We start from the raw sequence: 20,991 nt of genomic DNA on the forward strand, positions 1-20,991 counted from the left end.
CTCTTCCACACTATTTTCAACAAGCTATGCTTTTGAAAGACTTTTATTATGAGAGGCATGTATGTATCTTACCTTCATCTCTGTTTTCTCTACTATGTTTACTATCTTCCTGTGTTCTTTATAGCTTTCCTCAAACTCCAATATTTTTTTTGAATTTGTTTTACTACTTACATCCTTGTTTCCTTTAACTTGTGTACCATATTTTAATCAAGCCTGTTAATTAGACTCCTATAAATTGTTTAAGCTGTTCTGTAACTGGTGAATTACTCCACAATTACTTTCTCCTTTTATTTGTCAGCAGTAACTCATTCACACTGCAGTCCCCCTCTACTTAATTTCACCTTTACCCCTACTCCTCCCTATTAAACACCTAATTAATTCATGCCGATAAGTTAATCAAAATTATAATCAATAATTATGAATGTAATCAGTGGGCAATCATATCATTAATTAACCCGTTAGTAGAGGTAGGTGAAAGTGGTTTTATTTTTTCATAGATTTCACAGATTTTTCCAAAGTTAATAATGCAAAAAGTGGTGTTATGTGTTTATATGGACCATCAAACTAATTAATAAATGATAGTTCATGCCTTAGCAAAAGATAAACCATCTAAGATAGTCAAATAAGGGCACAGTCCTAACCAGGTCTACTCAGAAGTAAGTCCTATTTTGTTCAATGGGGCTTACTGTCAGGTAAGTGTGGTTAGGATTGCAGCCTTAATAACACGACTTCTGCATAGTTCAATTTTCCCATATACTATTAATCAAAGACTCGTATGTAAGTCCAAAAGTTCAAAAGAATTCCCCACCATCATGCCAATAGTTGGTAATCAGTTGTGACAAACTAAACAGTCCTTCCCATATAAATATTGGTAACAACAGGGTTGCATACAAATCCCAAAAAATTTAATCAAAACTCTTCAGAAATCAAGCAATTAATTGGTAGCTATACTAAATGCCCAGCCTTATTCAGACACTGTACCAAAACTACACAAATTCTTGCTTGACATCTATTTTATCCTAATTCTGTTCTGGCAATTCCATGTCAACAGCACGCTGATGCCAGTGCAACAAGGGCTAAATCCTAAACCTATCCTGGCAAAACAACATTGGAGCAACCCTTCCCAGTAACACTCCCAACATCCATGGGAACAATGATATGACCCAATATCTATGGAGTGGCATCCCGATATCCATGCATCATCAGGATGACATCTGTGCAACATCACAATGACATGTGTGTCATTGTCATGACGTCAGCACATCATTCATGTTCCATCTGTGTGTCATCGGTGTGATATCCAAGGAGCCAATCACTTCATCCAATCAGCTCCAACACTGGTGCCAGAGAAGCAGTACTGGGATGAACTGGGCAGGGGCAGGGCCAATGAAAGGGCCCTGGGAATACCCCCAACTACCCCTAAGAATAAGCAGCACAGCAACAGGCACCACTCCCAACCACAGGGGGAAGTCCTAAGGACACTACACACAAACACAGCATGATACAAGGATGCCATAGCATGCATGCTTTTTCTGTGTTCTCTCATCCTGCTCTCTCCAAGGGATGGAAAGTTAGGATTGGCCTGTAAGGTTTGTTTAATTGGGTGACAGTTCCAGATGTTGTTGGCTCTTGGTGTAGGAGAGATTGTATCTTGTTCCTCACAGAAAACCTACTGAAACATCAGAGGTGTGGTGGTGAGCAGAGTGACTTGAGAGCAGAGTGAAAGTATTTATTACAGCAAGCAGCAGGTAGCAGATAAAAGTTACCAAGTAGGAAAAAATGGACAAAACACACAAGATCTACAGGACCTAGGAGAGCTCCCAAGAAGATGAGAGCTGCTACTAAACCAAATTCCTTAATACCTGCATAGAGACACTTTCTTTGTGAGGAAAAAGGTTTTGCATGAAGAAGCTTTATCAGAAATAGAATGAAGATACCCACAACATTTTTTTTTTTACTGAGGTTAACCAGAAGTGACTTCATTGAGCTGAATCACAGCATGCCTTCGCTTTGCAGGATCAGTCACTTGTAAAATCTAAACAAGGTGGTTCTAGACATTTGGAGCAGAAACCAGCTCTGCAGAATGCTGATTGGCTGGTTCTGATGGGTCATCATCATCAAGAAATTCCCCCCTTTAAAAAGTTACTTTTAAAAATCCATGTTGCTGGAAAATGAATGAATGTCCATGAAGTGCTTTAGAAATTAATTAAAATGACAGCCCACCTGAAGCAGGAGGGGGAGGGGCAAGACTGACAACTGAGCCAGCATTTGATTTGGTTGAGCCAGCATTCAATTTTCTCATGAGAAATAATAGTTCTTAGACTAATTTCATTGCAGACTTTATGAAATTCTCAAACAGAATTTTTGTGCTCCAAGAGAATTGGAATCTAATCCCAACTTGTACCTGTTCCATTTCTCCTGCATGATCAGGGAGAAAGTATTTAAATGTCCATGACAATCATATTCCTCTGTAATTCTTTAAAAAGAGTGTGTATCCTACAGTACCTTCTGTCTAGTCCCTGCAATGTATCATTGCAGGGGAAGATTGGTAGTGATGGACAAGCTGTCATTCAGGGCCTCTTGTCTGCCCTTACTTTTCTTTTCATTGGGGATCCCTCGAAAAACTTGCAATGAACTTTAGGGTATCCCTCTAATTTGGAAGCCTCTGAGGTTAGGGAGCTCTTGGCTCTAACCTACCCACTGGGCAGAAGATTGATTTAATTGCTGTGGCCCAAATTGCTATTTGTGTATCTGCAGTTCAAGCAGATCCATTAGACTGAGTTGCCAAGCAGTTGTCAAAATACAATGTCAAAAATAGAAATGCGTACTCTCTACATTTCATGCCTCAGCTGTTTGAAATGAGGAAACATGAATTTCAACATTTTACTGCTGCATTTAGAAATTCCTATATTGTTAAATGGGAAAAAAATAATAATATTGGAATGGCTGCAGATTCTGGCTACCTCCTTATGAAATGAGCTTCATTTTGTTAGGAACCATTGAATGATTGCATTCATTAACCTATTGACAGCCTAGTGGGCTTTCTTTGAACAATCATGGGACATTGTTTTGAAAGAAATGGCACTTGCGTGAACTGTTTGAAACAGCCATGTTGCAGCTGGCCTCAAATCCCTGCTCAGTCAGTCATGAAGCTAACTGGGTGAACATGGGGTCAGTCACTAGCAGTCTAACTTACCACATTGAGTTATTTGCTTTAAAAGCAGGATTGCCCCATGTACTTCTTGAAGGAAACGTGGGACATGAAAGTGATTTCTTAAAATTTTTTATTCTTTTAATTTGAAAGCTATCTTGGGAATTTTGACCAATTGAAAGGTGGAGTATAATATAGATTTTTTTTTTAATGAGCAATTTTTAAAATTGTTGTATGACATCTTTCAACTCTCCATTATATTTCTAGTGTTGCCAAGACTGTAGAATGGTGTCCCCATGTATATCCCTGATATGTCAGTGAATGATTGCCATTCCTTTGTATGGGGAAAAGTAAAATGCTGCTTTTGGGGACATTGGTGCAGTAAGAACAAAATTGGTCTTCTACACATGGTACTGAATTGCTTAGCTCTCTGTGACATTGCAGAGGGGTGCAATTTGTCTCTTTGTGTGCAGCAGCCAGTGTCACCCACTAGGAATGTTTAACAATGCTGTGTACTATATAAGACTTGTCTATACTCTCATACAGCATAATGACAGGAATTTTGCTTATAAATGATAAACTTGAGTCAGATCTCTCTGGTTTTGGTATAGCAACAACACTGCACAACTACTCATTTCTCATGGTGATATGCATCTTATACAAAAGCCAGCTGTTGGTGGGAACACCCCCACCCCACATCCATCTTTTACACATTTTGTTCCCTATCACCTGCATTCTCTCTCTCTCTCTCTCTCTCTCTCTCCCCTGCTGCTCCTGCCTGCCCACCAGGTGATCACATATGCCTTGTCTGGCTTCTGTGCAGGGCAGTTGTCAGGCATTGAGACTAGACAGGCAGGTAGTAGCCTTATGGCAAGCAAACAGTCATGCAGTCTGAACCCCAGTAGTCTGGTGGCACAGAAGGTTGACTAGATTCAAGGAAGGTAGTGGATCTGGGAGCCAATGACAGTAGATTGGCTCACTAATGTTCTCTATATTCCCAAGCCAGGAGCACTATGGGCAATGGTGTGAATTCTGCAGATGGATCAGTTCTTGGTTTAGTAGTTTAATCATAGTTTAGAACTACTATGATTAGTAGTTCTAGTGGTGTAGGGAGTCATTGTCTAAGTCACAGGACAGTGGAAATTGCTCCTGGTTTTGTATGTTGAAACTTCTCTATCCTGATGTCACAGTCTTCCATTGTGCACTGGATTCCTTGCATGTACATAATTCGCTTGCAAAATGACTTCTTAAGCAGCAGCCGTTGGGACATGCAGATGGAAGCTGATGCTGCCTGGAATTATTGTACACTGAATGGTGTGATATAAAATAAACAGAATATGAGGAAGGAAAAAGAGGTGTTCTCCTCCTCCAGTAATTCAGATCCTGTACAGGAGAGCCTTCATTATCTGCAGGAGTTCTATTCCTGGAATGCCCACGGATACTGAAATCACAGATGTTGGAATCCATGGATTTTGGGAGGCCCAAGCCATTTGAACTTGACCAGAGCTGTGCTCCAGTTGGGTCCAGAGGCCCTTCTAAGGCCTTCAAAGGACCGAAAACCATGACTTCCAGTTTTAGGCTGAAAACGGGAAGTTGTGGTTTTCAGCCCTCAGAAGGGCCTCTGAACTCTACTGAAGTGCAGCTCTGATCGGATTCGGAGGGGTACAGGTTGTCCACCCCGTGGTTTCAGAACCTGTGGGTATTCAAATCTGTGGGTACCAAACCTGTGGTATGGATGGCTGCCTGATTATTTCTCTGGGGCACCTATATCTCTGTAGATTGCGATGCTTAATCACAACAAATGCTATTAGACAGGGCTTTTCTCCAGTTTTTCTGGAACTCATACCAGGAGTAAGGTTTGAGTCTTGCACCCATCTAGTGAAACCTCTGCTCCCTCTAAAAAAAAAAAAAAAAAAAGCTGGTGTGGCTCTCCTGGATATGTTCCCTTGCATTGGAGCTGAGAGCCTGTTACTTACTCCTCTGCATTGTTGTTGCTGCATCTGGAGCCTAGGAATGAGATGCCTTTAGAAACTAGAACTAATTTTAGTCTCATATGCTGTAATTTTTTTTTCCCTTCAAAATAACATATTGCAGTGTTTGGAAGCTCTAATTATAGCCCTCAACAGCAAACTGCTTTTTATGTCGCTCTCCTCAGGTAATACGCCTGAAGAAATAGAATCATTTTGCTAACTGGGATGAAGCCAGAGGAGATGATAAACTCTCTGTAGAGCATGACTTGAAAATGATAGAAAAAGTTGGCGCATGTATGATAGTAAATTGTCTTATTGGCTCCCTATATAAAAAATCTACTTTGAATTTTCATAATCAAGCAATTGGAAATATAATACTTTTTCTGTGTTACAATTTGTAGTTCAGATGAAAACCATGTGGGGAAAAATATTCCCTTTGATGTCAGTGTATATATGAAGTGCATCTTTTAAGAAAAAATTTCTTTCATTTGCAAACACACATGTACACACACCTTCATTTCTGCAGCATTTTTCAAATTATGTTCCTTTGGAAACCAAACTTTTCTAAAGAAAATATGATCTATTGCTTAATTTCAGGGAATATTGAAAGCATCAGTGGGTACTATTTGGCAGGCAAATGAGAAATCCTGGAACTCTACTTTTGGTCAACTTGTCCTCACCTTTAACTGTGCTGACTCATTGTAGCTAACAGAATCTTTGTGCAAATTAGCCAGAAGTGAATGGCCAGATACCAATTTGATAGCTCCAACATTAGAATAATCCAGTCATCAGCAGTATACCTGTTTATGCATGCACTTAAACTGAGGCTGGAGACAGACCACCACCTGCCATTCCACTTGCTAAATACATGTCCTAGCACAGGGGTGCTCACACTTTTTTGGCACACTTTTTTGGCACAGGGGACATGCAAAAGATTGGGCTCTAAAGCAGGGGTGCTCAAACTTTCAACTTTAGGGATGCTGGACCTTTAAAATTGTGTAGGAGAGAATTTCAGCAGGTGCAGCTTGTCATCTGTGGGATGACAAGTTGCACCTGCTGAAATTCTCTCTTCTATACACTTGTTAAAGGTCCAGCATCCCTAAAGTTGAAAGTTTGAGCACCCCTGCTTTAGAGCCCAATCTTTTGCATGTCCCCTCAGAAGCAAGCTCCATGCTAGTCAATGGGGCTTACTCCCGGGTAAGTGTGGAGAGGATTGCAGCTTGTGTGCCCAAGCCTAAGCCTGTCTCCTCAGAAGTATATCCCATGCTAGTCAATGGGGCTTACTCCCGGGTAAGTGAGGAGAGGACCGCAGCCTTGGGCACCTGCATCTCTCAATTGCTGCTGAACTTCCCCAGCCGGAGGCTGCCACCACCCTGCATCAGCGGCACTTCTGAGTGGCCCCAAGCAACTCCTCCAAACAGTCCCGGGCTGCTCCTGAGCCCTTCTGGAGACGCTCCTCAGGTTCTCCAAGGCACAACCGAAGTTCTGCTCCGAGCCTTCCCTGCAAAGTCAAGCTCATCCCTTGTTTAGCTCCACTACAGTTACCTGGGTGTAAGAACCATTGACTATAATGGGACTTACTTCTGAGTAGACAGGCATAGGATTGATCCTATGCACATTTACCTGGGAGTAAGCACCATTGCCTATAATGGAATTTAATTCAGGGTAGAACAAGCATAGGACTGTGTTGTAGGGCTGCAATCCTATCCATACTTTCCTGGGACCAAGTCCCATTGATTATAATGAGATGTACTTCTGAGTAGACATGCATGGAATTGGGCTCCAAAGCCCATTTTATCAGATGCATAAAGTGTTTGCATTTAGCAAACAGATGCACAGGGGGATACAAAGAAAAAGTTATAGGGGGGAAAAGCAATTAACAGTACAGTTTTCTGCATGTTTACTCAAAAGTAAATCTGTGTTCAAAGGATTCACCTCCAGGGAAGTGTGAAGTGATGGTACAAAACAACCTCACAGTTCCATTGGGACTGAATTGAATATGTGGCTCAGTTTTAGTTCCACGAAGCCAGAGCCCCATCCTATGCATGTCTACTCAGAAGTAAGCCCCGTTAGAGCCAACAGGGCTTACTCCCATGTAAGTGGCTAGCACTGCAGCCCCAGCCAGGCTCCTTCCCACGCGTACCTCGTGTCATCGGTGAAGAAGCGCGCCTGAAGCTGAGCCATCGCAAGAGCCTGAGCTGGTGATGCAAAGGGCAGAAATCTGCAGCCTGCCTGCTGCCCCCTAAGCAACCCTGCAGCTCCCCCATGGCCTTGTTGGGAGAGGTCTAGCTAGAGCTCCGCAATCGATTAGTGAGGGCTGTCCTGCAAAGTCAAGCCAAACCCTTTAGCAGCTAAAGGCAAAATGAGTCGATCGCGGAGCCCTTAGTCTATAGACTAGACTAAGGGCTCCGCGATCGACTCATTTTGCCTTGCGATCGACCGGTAGATCAGGATCGACTTGTTGAGCACCCCTGTCCTAGCATGAGCCTGAGATTGGAGAATAATACTGCTGTTTCCTCACTTACTCTTAATTTCTGCCTGCCTCTTGTAATTTTTAAAGGGACAGTACATATTATTTTAGATGTAAGGAATTTTTAATCTTGACTATATACAGTATACAATTTTAGCTCTAGGTGCTCTCTGGAACATGACCTTTGTGTAAGATGCAGGCCAACTGTACTTTGCCAGCCAGGTGGTCAGAGCTTCTGGAAATTTCACTTGTTTTCCTTTCACCTATTGCTTTTTGTACTAGGGTATTTGCATCCTGTATGATAGTGTCCTGGTCAAATGCATTCTGGTCATTTACATCCCTGGACAATCTCATTTGGTTTTTCTACATCTTGGTCATTTGCATCCCACTATAACTGGGTGACAAACTATAACTGTGCAACAAACCCTATGTTATATATCCTAAACCTCTTATCCGAGCCATAACACTTACATTTGCATTTTAAAAATCAGAAAGTGCATCTAATATACATATATTAGGACACAGATGTCCAGGATGCAAAAAGAAGGGATGCAAATGTCCAATACTGGGATGTGTTTAACTGGGACACAGGACGCAATAGTCCTGTCACAGTTGCTGCCCTCATTTTACGTGACTTGTGTAGGTACCAATTCTTAGGTTACGATACGGACAAAATACTTGACAGTCCACATCACATTTGTCTCCATATAGCTCCATGAAGTAGACCCCTCATGTCCTCTGCTACAGATGGAGAAATGAAGCTGAGAAGTCATGATAGGTCTTAAAGGTTGAAGTTCATCATGTTTTTTTTTCCCTCATTGGGCCACTGTGACTCTTCTGGAAGTCTTTTGTTCCTCCAAATGTCTGGTTTCCTAATAATTAAACCCACACAAGAATCTCAAGATAAGAGCAAATAGCTGGACAGAGGGTAGATTTCCTACAGTGAAGCTCAGTGGCCATCATAGAAAATTTTCCAATAGAACTTTAAACAAAGTGGTCTATGATGAGTTAGAGCAGGGGTGCTCACACTTTTTTGGCTCGAGAGCTACTTTGAAACCCAGCAAGGCCCAGAGATCTACCAGAGTTTTTTTTTAACAATAATAGCATTTGCCATAACAGAATTTCCCACCTGCTTCTGCCCCATTTACCTTCCTCATCTCCTCCAGTTCTGTCAATTTACAGTTCATGTCTACTCAGAAGACCCATTAATGTCAATGGGGCTTACTCCCAGGAAAGTGTGGATAAGATTGGGCTGTCTGCTCTCTGCCTTGGAGGCCACCCATCCCTCTGTCAACAATGTCTACATGCTGCCCAGATGGCTTCTCATTCCATCTGCCCCCCCCCCAATGGTCATCTCCCTCCCTTTAAGAGATGCCCCAAGGTTCCTCACAGGCACCAGTGTTGCTTCAGAGTCCGGTCCGATGCCTGTCTACTAAGGTCCCATTATAGTCATTGAAGCTTACTCCCTGACAGGTGTGGACAGGATTGCAGCCTCAGAGCCCCACATCCTATGCCTGTCTACTCAGAAATCAGTATAGCCACTGGGGCTTACTCCCAGGCAAGTGTGGATAGGACTGCAGCCTCAGAGCCCCATCCTAAGCCTGTCTACTCAGAAGTAAGTCCCTTTATAGTCACTAGGGCTTACTCCCAGGCAAGTGTGGCTAGGACTGCAGCCCCAGAGCCCCATCCTATGCAGGTTTACTCAGAAAAGTTCCATTAGAGTCACTGGAGCTCACTCCCAGGCAAGCGTGGACAGGACCGCAGCCTCAGCTCCTCCAGGGGGACACTCTCGCACTCTCTCTTTGCCCTCCATCTCCCTGCCTGCTCCAACCTCCCCGCTGCCCTCTCAGGGGGCTCCTCGTGCACTGCTCCATCCTCAAGCGTGCTCCGCTCCTCTCCTTGCCCCCACCGCGCACGCCCTCCTCCCACCTTCCTTCCCCTTCGCTGCTCTCCTCAGCCCCCAACAGACACAGGTGACCCCTCAGGCGCTGACACGCTCACTGTTCCTGAGCTTGTGCTTGACGGTGAGCTGCGACGGCTCTCCCCCCGCAGAGCAGCCCGCAACTCCCTCCATCTCCTCAGTGCACCTCTCGATGAGGGGAGGGAGGCGAGGAGCGGAACACAGGCCGAGCCAGGCGAGCTCACGAGCTCTGCAAGGTGCGCTGCATGTTCTGGCGCGAGGGTCTGGGTGGTGCCTCCTCACAGGCAGCGCAGCCTGCCATCCTCCTCTCGCCCCCCCTCCCAGCAGGGGCAGGAGGGCAGCAGCGCTAGTCTCCAGGAGCCCCTAGTCTATAGACTGTATAGACTAGACTCTAGTCTAGTCACTAGAGTCTAGTGACTCAACATGAGGCAAAATGAGTCGATCGCGGAGCCCTTAGTCTAGTGACTAGACTAAGGGCTCTGCGATCGACTCATTTTGCCTCTGGATTGACTGGTAGATCCAGTCGTTTTGAGCGAGTGACGTTTTGAGCACCACTGAGTTAGAGGAAAGTAAGTTGGAAACAGCGAATTGATATAGTATGCATCATCAAATGCTTAACTGGAATCTAATTCAATCTATGTTGTAGCAAGGGACAGCATTTTTTCTATATTTGGCTGGATTATTTATTTAGGTATTTATAAAGTGCCTTTCAAATAAAAACTTTTTCAAATTTTTGATCCACATAAGCTTTATCAGGGCAGTATGATTTGAAGCTACACTCTTCTCCTTACAAATAGAAAATAGCAGAAATGCATGATACTACAATCATGTGGAATATTATATATATTATATATATAAAAAGAAAGTATCGGGAATGAAATGAGTGAATACTGTAGCTCAACACATTGTCCTTCACTTGTCACCTCGTTGCTATCTTTATTGGAGTTAGGGGTTTCCTTTGGAAAACAGTCATTGACTGATTGACTGACAGGGACATCTCATCGCTGGAGTACTCTACAATGGCACTTCACAGAAAGGAGGTGGCAGATGTAGTAATTAAGTGTTGTCTGAAAGGTTGCCTGAGAAGTGAATTAGTAGACCTAACAAAGCCGCGTTGTGATCAAGAACTAATTATGCATTCCGAAACCTTTCCACCTGACTGACTGTGTCTTGAAGTGCAGGAGACAAAGAGGCTATTCTGGTGTTGAGAACTTCCCTAAAAGACAGAGAAAATAAGCAACATAACATTTTTAGTTTTTAAAAAAAGCTCCATTCATCACCTTTGGCAGCCTGGAGAGAGGGGGGGGAGGAGGGGTTTGCTTTATTGTTCCTTCAGCAAAGGCATATATCACTGCTGCTGTTAGCATACATTGATCTAGATCCTGAACCAAAGAGACAGGAAGCTTTAACGGTTCAATCCTTAAAGCAACATATACATTGAAAGTTATTATGATATAGAAATCTAATCTTGTACTTGTATTCCAATTGTATGGGCATGCTGCACCACTGGAACTTGGGTTACAGTGGTGCAGCATGCTTTACAGCAGTCACAAAAGGCAATGCGCCATTCAGGTGGTGTTCAACGTATTCTGGGCAGGGTTGTATTCCTTGTTCCACTGTCTGAAGTTGCTTTTAGAATGATTAGCATTTGCAGTCAGTGCCCAAATGGCATCTGTTGCATGAAGCACTTTTACCAGTTTCACCTTGTATCTCCACTGTGGCCTTTTCTGGATTTAGCAAGCCACAATTATTGCCACAATTATTCATATTCAGGTAACATACAGGTTAGATTAAAGACAGCCCCTCCTACAATGCACTGTAGTAAAGACTCTTTGGCAGCTTCATTTGGTTCAGAAAAGAGCAGCCAGATGAATTACTGGAATTTGCCAACATGAATACATTTTGCCAGCATGAAATGTTTTCCCTGGCTTCCCATTTTCTTTTAAGCACATTTCAGAGTGATCTTTTTAATCTTTGAAGCTCTAAAAGGCTTGGGAGTAGGGCATCTGAAGGGTCACCTATTTCTCTCCATCAGTAGACAGAAATTGCCATAAATTCAAGATCTTTGGAGAGATTCCCTTTGGGTACTTGAATCTTCTGAGATTGGGGTGATTGATGCCAGGATCTTTCCTGCAGTGGCATTTCCCTTTCTAAAGACACTTGAATAGCATTCATGATGTGATCATTAAGCAGGAAGTGATGTCATTAAGCAGATGATGGCCAAAAGTAAGCACTTCGTTCTCAAATAGGAAATCATTAGCTGCAAATGACTGAAGAGAAAATATGCAAATCCTGCTCATAGTTTCAAGATACAAGAGAACCCAATGATCATGCTGGGAGAGCCCAGTTATCATCCAGGCCACTGTTCCAGCAGCATCACTTTGCAGCTTAGCAGTTGAGGGGTGTTCTGAGAGGTGATGCCTCAGCAGAAGCAGCACTGCTGAAGGGGCAGCCCATGTGATAATTGGGCTCTCCAAGTACTTCGACACCAGCCATTTTCAACCACTGAGCTGTGGCACACTGGTGTGCCGCGAGTGGTCCAGAGGACCAGAGTGTGCCACAGGAATTTGGGGGAAAGTCATTTATCAGTAGGGCCAATGGGAGATGTGAGCCCCCACTGGCAGCATGGTGTGCCTTGTCAATTGTCAAAAACCTGGTGGTGTGCCTTGACCATTTTAGTGCCTTGTCAGTGTGCTGGAAAAGAGCAGTGTGCTTGTCATGAGCTGGAAAAGGCTGACAATCACTGCTCTAGTCTATCGCACCTTGATTTGCCCTTCCCTGTACCTTCTAAGGCTTCCTTCCATCTCTTCCTTCCAGAGAGCAGAAGTGGCACTGCTGAAAGGGTGCTACTGGGAGAGCCTAATTGTCACATGAGTCAGATAAAGAGCTTCTGCTGGCCATATCCAGACAGCAGACACCCCTGCATTAAGACATTTTTATTCTCCCAGACTCTTATTTGTTGATTTATTTTACTGTTGTTTCCTTTTTTTATTGCTGGATTGTTCTGTGTTTTTCATTGCTTTATAGTTGTTTTAGGATTTTGATGTTTATATTATTGTTAGCCATCTTGAAGTCTTTTTAATGAAATGGTAGAGTGTACATTTTAAAAATGAATTAAAATATCATCATGAAATTCTACCTGCTGTACAATATGCCATATGGGCCTAGCAATTTTGCCAGGACATCAACTCTCTCCTGGCTATAAGCCTCCACCTTCCCTCACTTCATTGCCCTCAGGATCCTCCGGCACAGCTTTTGAATTTTCCCCTTCTGTAAGAAGAAGAGTTGTATGCTTGTGGTTGAATCCCAGTAAGCATAATTTACTGGACACATTATCAGGCATTCCTTTCCCATAATATGGCAACATATAATTCTAGATGGGCAGGCAAAGTCATGATTAAGTGCTGAGAATAGGCATATTGGAAAATGCAGATATCTGTTGTATCTGTGGCTGGTGCTTTTACAGTTGTTAACCCTTGTCCTATTACAGTTAAACCTTTTTATTGCCATTCAGAATGTAAAAAAAAAAATCTCTCTGTGAAAAGTAGGGTGTGGTGAAAGAAAGAGTTGTCAGAAACAAGTGACTCCAGTGAAGTTTGTGGGGTCTTGGAAAAAAAATAAGCAATGTTCTCTGGCAATAGAAACAGCATTTTCTGGGCTGCCATTGTGCTAAAGCAGCTCCCATTGCCCAGAGCGATAGTTTTGAGCATGCATCTTTGCACTATTTACATTCCATTTAGATTTTCAAGGTTCTTCCTCCACAAGAGTTGGAAACACAGGCCCCCATTCGAAACCTTCAAATTCATTATTTATGCACTTATAAATGCCCTGCATTTATCAGGGCAGGACTATTGTGTGGGGCTGTCCTTGATGCACTACTTAGAGACTGAAGCTGGGGCAGGATGCTGGCACTTGCCTTCTGAACATGGTGTTTCACCTGGAGTTTTGAACTGCCAGGTTGCAACCTGGGATGCCTACCATGATCTTCAACTAATAATTTAGTTTTCCTCCCTTGTTGACTGAAGCTGGTGGGATTGTAATTTTGGTTCAGGGCAGGAAGGGGAAATAGGTAGATAGTAAGACCCATAAAGGAAAATGCCAAGATGTTCAGCGGTGACAACTTCTCCCTGTACATCCCTATTGTTGGGTCACTATATGTGTGATGCTCCAAACTACCATTCCCTTTGACTAGTTGCTCAGCCGGTCATGATATTAATGCTATTTTAAGACCTGTTGGTAAATGACAAACAATGGGAAGCTCACCAAACAAGATTACAGACTGTAAGTTGTCTGGTTTAAACCCCAGAGTCTCTGATAATGGGGCATCACCACAGTTCTGAGTGAGTGGTCAGTGGCAGAACACATGCTTTGCATGCAAAAGGGCCCAGGTTGAATTGCCAACAAGCCCAATGAAAAGAAGTCCAGCCCACAGACCATGGAAAGCCACTGCCAGATGGAGTGGATAATATACTGGACTAGATGGATTGGTAGTCTCCGAAACAATAGCGACACAGTCCCATATAATCCATGATAGGTAGGCAGCATTTGTTCTGTGTCAAAATAATATATTGAAAGTGACTGAGTTTTGAGACCAAATGAACTATTTCATAGTACAGTATTATAATTTATGTCTTTTGTCCCTTCTTCTCCCCTTACAGCTTGTGGCCAATGCTATCCTTTTTGTCAGTGTAAATTTGTATGGGGTCTTTGTGAGGATTTTGACAGAGAGGGCGCAGAGGAAGGCTTTCCTTCAGGCCAGGAACTGCATAGAGGACAGGCTGAAGCTGGAGGATGAAAATGAAAAACAGGTCAGTTGAAACATGCTCCTTGTTTTTTTTTATCTTCTCTTTCTTTGGCATCACAGTGGCACATCCTGCAAGACAAGAAGCTGCTCCATAAGGAAAAGCATCTAATTGCAAATCGTGCTTTCATTTAAAGACCATGTAGTCGCCTTGCTCATTACTTGTTACCAACAGGGCAAACACAGCAGGCAAGGGGCTGTTTCCATCTTTAATATAAGCTCCAGACAAAGCACAGAAAATTGCAACTCCTTCTGTTGGATAGGAGTAAGGAAGCACTTTACCCCAAACTGCAAATTGTAGTTTAATTTGTAAATTGGATTTCAGAGTCACACTTCTCTCCTTGCCCTAGAAGAATAAACAATGAAGGGAATAAACAATGCTGTTGTGTGGAAACTAATTTGAAACCAGTAAGTAATCTCTTCTAAGAAAACACTAATAGCCTTCAAGTCAGTCAATGTGCAAAGATATCTTTTGGGTAAATCCATGGTGAAGATTACTTGCAACTCTCACTCCTGTGGATGCTTCTCAGAAGTAAGTCCCATTGAGCCCAGTGGGCTCACTCACAGGTAAATGTGCATAGCTACAATCCTAATGCTGCAATCCTATACATACATTCCTAGGACTGAGTACTATCGAATTGAGTGAGACCTAGGGCACAATCCTAACCTGGTCTACTCAGAAGTAAGTTCTATTTTGTTCAATGGGACTTACTCCCAGGAAAGTATGGTTAGGATTTCAGCCTTACTTTTCAGTAGGCATGAATAAGATTGCATTTTTAAGAATAACTCTGGCATTTGGTGTTGTGGCACTGAATGTTCTCTATGAGTTACTTGATGATAGTCACGGGCTCAGTCAAAGTTTGGTTTCAGAAAGATAATGTGTTTTGAGAAAGTATATTAATTTAAGTTTTTTTTTGCTTTCGCCTCATCTATAGAACTATTCACTTCACTTAGTGGTCCATATTATGTAGTCTGAAGGCTCACAATCTAACATTTAGACAGAAGATATGAGTGGAGAAAAGAACAATAGGGAAGACAAAATATTTACAGTACACACACATATACTATTAATCAATAATCCAATTCTGAATCTCTCATCAGATCTTTCCATTTCCTCCTTTTTCCTAGGTTTGCCTGCTTCTTACTTTTTTATTCACTGTCCTTAGCCATTCAGGAATTCTCATTATTCCAAAAACATATGCACACCCAATGTTCTCTGTTTGTCCATGAAAATGGCTGCCAGTGACATGGGTAAAAGATACTTTTTGGAGGGGGTATCTTCCTAATGCAAACAATAGATAATAGGGCTGCATATTCCTGAACTGAAGGACTCAAGACAGGGAATTTCAAAAGTGGAATTAATATTTAAATAATTATGAATTTAATATAGTTGGATATAGAGGATAAGCAGGAAATAGATTTGGTATCAGGTGTGCACTTTAGCAGTTGTGATTTCATAGAGTTAAGAAACTTCCTTTGCAGTCAATCTCTATCAAACATTTTAAAACACTACTCCTGCTGTTGCTCCTACTGTTACGACTATATGACATTCATTTAGTACAAACAAATTGCTAGTTGCTGTATGGAAGATATAATTGGTGGAATTATTATGTAGGCCCAGTAGTTTATGGCCTACATGAGCAGGAAAAGAGGGGACAAGGGCTAAGGATGGAGAAAGAGAGAAAACAGTGGAGATAGTTATGATAAAACTAGGATGGTTCTGGAAAGGCTTTGCTGAAGAAATATGGCCCAAATCCTAACCAAATTTCTAGCACTGGCATAGCTGTGCCAATGGGGGGTGTGCTGCATCCTGCAGTTGTGGGGGTGGCAGTCACAGAGGCCTCCTCAAGGTAAGGGAATATTTGTTCCATTACCGCAGAGGTGCATTGCCCTTACCTCAGTGCTGGAAAGTTGGTTAGGATTGCACCCAAAGAATTAAAGGGAAATCCCCTAAAATGAAAGGTGAAGACTGTTTAAGGAGCTGGGGAGTTCTAGTGGGAGAAGCAGACAGCACAGGTTGGTAGCAGACCAGTCTGTGAAGAAGAAAGGACATAAGAGGCTCAAGGACCAGAACCAGGGGACATCCACTAAAATTGAGTGTTGGGAGAGTTAGAACAGACAAAAGAAAATATTACTTTACTCAGCATGTGGTTGGTCTGTGGAACTCTTTGCCACAGGATGTGGTGATGGCAACTGGCCTGGACGCCTTTAAAAGGGGATTGGACAAGTTTCTGGAGGAAAAATCCATTATGGGGTACAAGCCATGATGTGTATGCGCAACCTCCTGATTTTAGAAACGGGTTATGTCAGAATGCCAGATGCAAGGGAGGGCACCAGGATGAGGTCTCTTGTTATCTGGTGTGCTTCCTGGGGCATTTGGTGGGCCGCTGTGAGATACAGGAAGCTGAACTAGATGGGCCTATGGCCTGATCCAGTGGGGCTGTTCTTATTTTCTTATGAGAGAAGGCAGAAAGCTGGAATGTTAGCACCAGAGATTCTGCAGGAGAACCAAGACCAGTGGTTCCCAAAGTCCTCCTTAGGAGGAGGGAACCAATAAGTATTTGCTGGGGTGAGGGGAATGCAACAATCTGCAGGATTGCTGCCGGGGATGGGAGGGTTTTTTACTTACCTCCAGCCAGCGCTGGAGTCCTGGGAGGTTGGGGGGGGGGTGTCTGGGGAGCCAATCCTCTAAGTCTGAAAAATAGGGAAAAAAACAAGCACTTCCAGTTTTCGTGATGAAACTGGGAAGTGCCTTTTTTTTCTTTTTTTACATACAGAGGCTTGGGGAGTCCTGCAGAGGGCTCCCCAGACCTTCCAGGATTCCAGCTGGCTGGAGGTAAGTAAAAATACCCCTTTCCATTCCCAGCAGCAGCACAATCCTGCGGATCATGTTGCTGCCTTCCTCCCCAGTCCTTAAAGCAGCAGTTCTCAAACTCTCAGGGAAAGTTTGAGCTGCAGTAAGTCCTTCCGGGGGCAGGAGGGAGGCAGCGACATGATCCCCAGGATCGCATTGCTAAGGCGGCGCAGGAACTGGCATTTACTTACCAGTCCCTGCAGCTGCCTCCTGGGGGGTGTGGGGAGCCCTGTGCAACCGTCCACAGGGCTCCCTGAAGCTTAGAATGTGAAAGCGGAGCGATCGCACCCTGCCTCCGCAAAACCGGAAGTGGTGCGCAATCGCTCCACTTTCACTTTTTCAACTTCGGGGAGCCTACAGAGGGTCGTGCAGGGCTCCCTGCACCCCCGGGAGGCTGCAGCAGGGACTGGCAAGTGCATGCCAGTCCCTGCACACCCCTTAGTGATGCGATCCAGGGGATCAGGTCGCTGCCTTCCCCTTGTGCCCGCCCCTTAAGGGGGCAGAGGCCAGGCCCTCAGGCTGGTGCATCATGACGTCCTAGCTTGAGAAGCCCTGCCTTAAAGAGACATAGACCAGTACTTCCCTGGCTGGTGGGTTGTAACCCACCAGTTTGGGAACCACTGACCAAGACAGTTCAGAATCTGTGTCGCTGTGGTAGAGGAGGGAGCTGCTGGTTGGTTCTCTCCTGGGCTGCAGTGCCACCGCTTTGGATCGCCTGAGGGTAGTATTGCAGCTAAGAGTTCAGCAGGGGTCTGGTGTTACAAGGGGTCATGAGGATTCCACCTGGATCAACAATGCTACAGATTATGGCCAAGCAACGTGTCTGAGCAACTTGTTACTAGGCTGAACCATGCTTATACTGCTCTTGCCTGACTGCCAAACAGCCAGTTTGCCTCTAGGCTGCTTAATTCTTATACTGAGCACATATTACAATTGCTGTAGAGATGCCATGTTGAGTTATTTGTGCCCTAGCCATGACATTTTCCACTCCTTTTCATGCAGCTCACAGCACAAGCCTAGTCATGTCTACTAAGAAGTAAGTTCCAATGTGTTCAATGAGATTTACTCCCAAGAAATTGTGTACAGGATTGCAGCCTCCGCTATTTACATGGGTTTCTCCACTCTTCCCTATTGACCCCATAAATGTGTGGAGCAGGAGGGTAGAGACACACTATGTGACACCACTGATCCTCATAGTGAAGACTTGTAGACATGTCACTAACAGGAATGAGGAATGTCCCTGTAAACAACTATAATGTGTTCTATATAGTGACTGCCATTGAGAGGGCTCATGGTTTGTAACCCATCTCTGAGTGGCGATTGAATGGAGAGGGGAAATTCTACCCACGTGTTCAAGCACCAGGGGAGGGTAAATGGATGCAGGAGGTGCTGCAGTCAGTACTGTTAAAACTCACAGTTACTGATGACAACAACCTGCACTGGGCCAACTGTCTACTCAGCAATGTTGTACTTGCATGCTACTGGTTGCATCTGCCCCCCTCCTCCTCCAGTGCTACCCAGTGCATGAAAGTAAAGGCAGTAATTAGCCCCTCCCCATCACTGTTCAATGGGCCTAGCAAATTGCCCACCAACTGCCACTAACTCTAGTTTATATTTAGGGGTAGAGAGACAAACCTTTAGAGGTAGCGTGCACATTAAAGACGGCAGTGTGATCATAATAGGAAGGGGTTTGGCTACAGCCTTCTGAATTTTTTTATATGGGGATATATTACAATCTCAGTAGGCTATTATAGCATAGACAAGAGAAAACAATTGTAAATAATAAGCTGCTGCATTGGGGACGAGGGGCTTCATTACCCCTTTGCCTTATATTGCTGTTCATTGCCTGCTAAATATACGAGATGTCAGTTGACATAGTATCGTATCATTTATTTTATTCATAGCATCAAGGATACAAAAACACTAAAGATGTATGAGGGAAAAGATATTTGATCACATTGACTTAAATGGAAAATGTACCCCCCCCCCCCAATATAATCTGTATGGTGACAAAAAGGGCTTTTCCTTTGTGATTTTTATTACACTGCATCTTTTTTTGTTGGCACACAATCATTCAAGTGTACAATCTCAATAGCTCTGTGCAGAGAGGTTTTGTTAGTGATTATAGGATTACTAACTTCTTGATGCTGTGAACCCTAGTAAAGTATAATTCTAATACACCCCTGTGACTTATTAAACAGAGACAAAATTATCTCAGAACCAAAACCAAAACTGTAAGTATAAGTGATACAAAACTAATGAAGGTCAGTACCATGATTTAGGGCCCAATCCTATCCAACTTTCCAGTGTTGGTGCAACTGCAATGCAGCCCTGTGGAAAGAGAACAAATGTTCCTTTACCTAGAGGAGGCTTCTGTGACTGTTCCCCTACTGCAGGATGCAGCGAATACCTCAATGGCACTGGAAAATTGGATAGGATTTGGCCCTCAGTCTGGGAAACAGAGGTCTCGAGTGCTGATGGCACAGAATTTTCAGGTTGGAGAAAATTTGCCTGAATTCCATTGTTATGACTTTTGCAAGAGCACCTACTCTTGGATTTTGAAATCCACCTACTTTCATCCCTTTTTACCCAATAAATTGTAGTTCTGCCTGTCAGCCACAAGGTGGCACATGGATTGCAATTTCCCTCCTAGCTGTCAGCCAAATGATGACATTTTACTCCCCAACACCTTCAAAGAATATTGGAGAATCTTCTTCAATAGCAATTTACTGTTCTCTTATCTCCAATACCTATCTGTAATTAGGAACTGGCCAGCAATGAGTTTTAAAAATCTCTTAAATTCTTTATGATGGAAGAACAACAGAGTAAATATTCAGCTCCATCAGTAAGAGGAGTGTCTAAAGACTTGTGGGTTGCTCTCTCGTACTTTATTAGACTTCTCATTTGACTTTCTTTTCCTGCCTTCTTGTTTCTGCCTGCACGGAACGGCCTTTTTTTTCTTTGTTCCAGTAAAACTCCTAAGAAAAGTCAGTTTGCTCTCTGTGGGAATGTTAGCTCTGCTGACATTTTAAAGATTTAAACATTATGTTTTAAAGTGAGCCAGTGTACTAAGTGGTTAGAGCAGTGGTTACCAAACTTACCTGGGTCACAATGCCCTTGCAGACTCTTCTTCCCAGCTCAGCCAGGCACTGCCATCTTAGATCTTATAAACTCTCACAAGAGCCAAGATGGGGGTGCCCAAATGAGATCTTGTGAGATCCAAGACGACAATGCTCAAATCTCATGAGATTTGGGTGCCATCATTTTGGATCTCACAAGATTTTGTGAGATCCACAATGGTGGGGCCTGAGAGAACATGTAGGAGGGGCCACCAGGGACATCTTGCAGTGCCCCTGTAAGTGTGCTGCAATGTCCTGACCTAAGGCATCACACTGCACTCTTCAGGAACCCTTAGGTTGGGAACCACTTTGGGAGACCTAGACTCAATTTCTTACTTCGCCAGGAAGCTCATCGAATCACATTTGACCAGATGCTCTTTTAGCCTGCACTACCTCACAGGGTTGTTGTGAGGATAGAGCGGTTTGGGTAGTACAGTGTGTGATGTTCTGAGCTCCCTGGAGGAAGGGCAGGATATAAATGCAAAAAATACATTTAGTGACACCATATGGATGAAATATAGAATGCTAAGCGGTCAGCATTTTTAAACTGAAAACATCAACAAACTATTGGGGCATGCTGTTTTCAAGGCATGAGAATAGTTCAGTGAACAGAATCAGTTTCAGCCATCGCTGGTCCTGAGTTCATACGCATAACACCTACATGGGGCTCCGGTCTTAGATTTCTCAGGCAACAGCTTTTTCATG

The 20,991-nt window shown here is 43.5% G+C and overlaps 1 protein-coding gene across 1 annotated transcript in view; it reads left to right on the forward strand.

Moving 5' to 3' along the window:
- The window catches only part of ADCY1 (adenylate cyclase 1), a 192,620-nt gene that overhangs the window by 69,514 nt on the left and 102,115 nt on the right, over window positions 1–20,991 (forward strand). The window contains exon 4 of the mRNA XM_066629192.1: window positions 14,171–14,320. Coding sequence (XP_066485289.1) covers window positions 14,171–14,320 — 150 coding nt within the window. The remainder of the gene's footprint in view (window positions 1–14,170; window positions 14,321–20,991) is intronic.

Source organism: Tiliqua scincoides, chromosome 5 (assembly GCF_035046505.1).
Source record: "Tiliqua scincoides isolate rTilSci1 chromosome 5, rTilSci1.hap2, whole genome shotgun sequence".
Lineage (NCBI taxonomy): Eukaryota > Metazoa > Chordata > Lepidosauria > Squamata > Scincidae > Tiliqua > Tiliqua scincoides.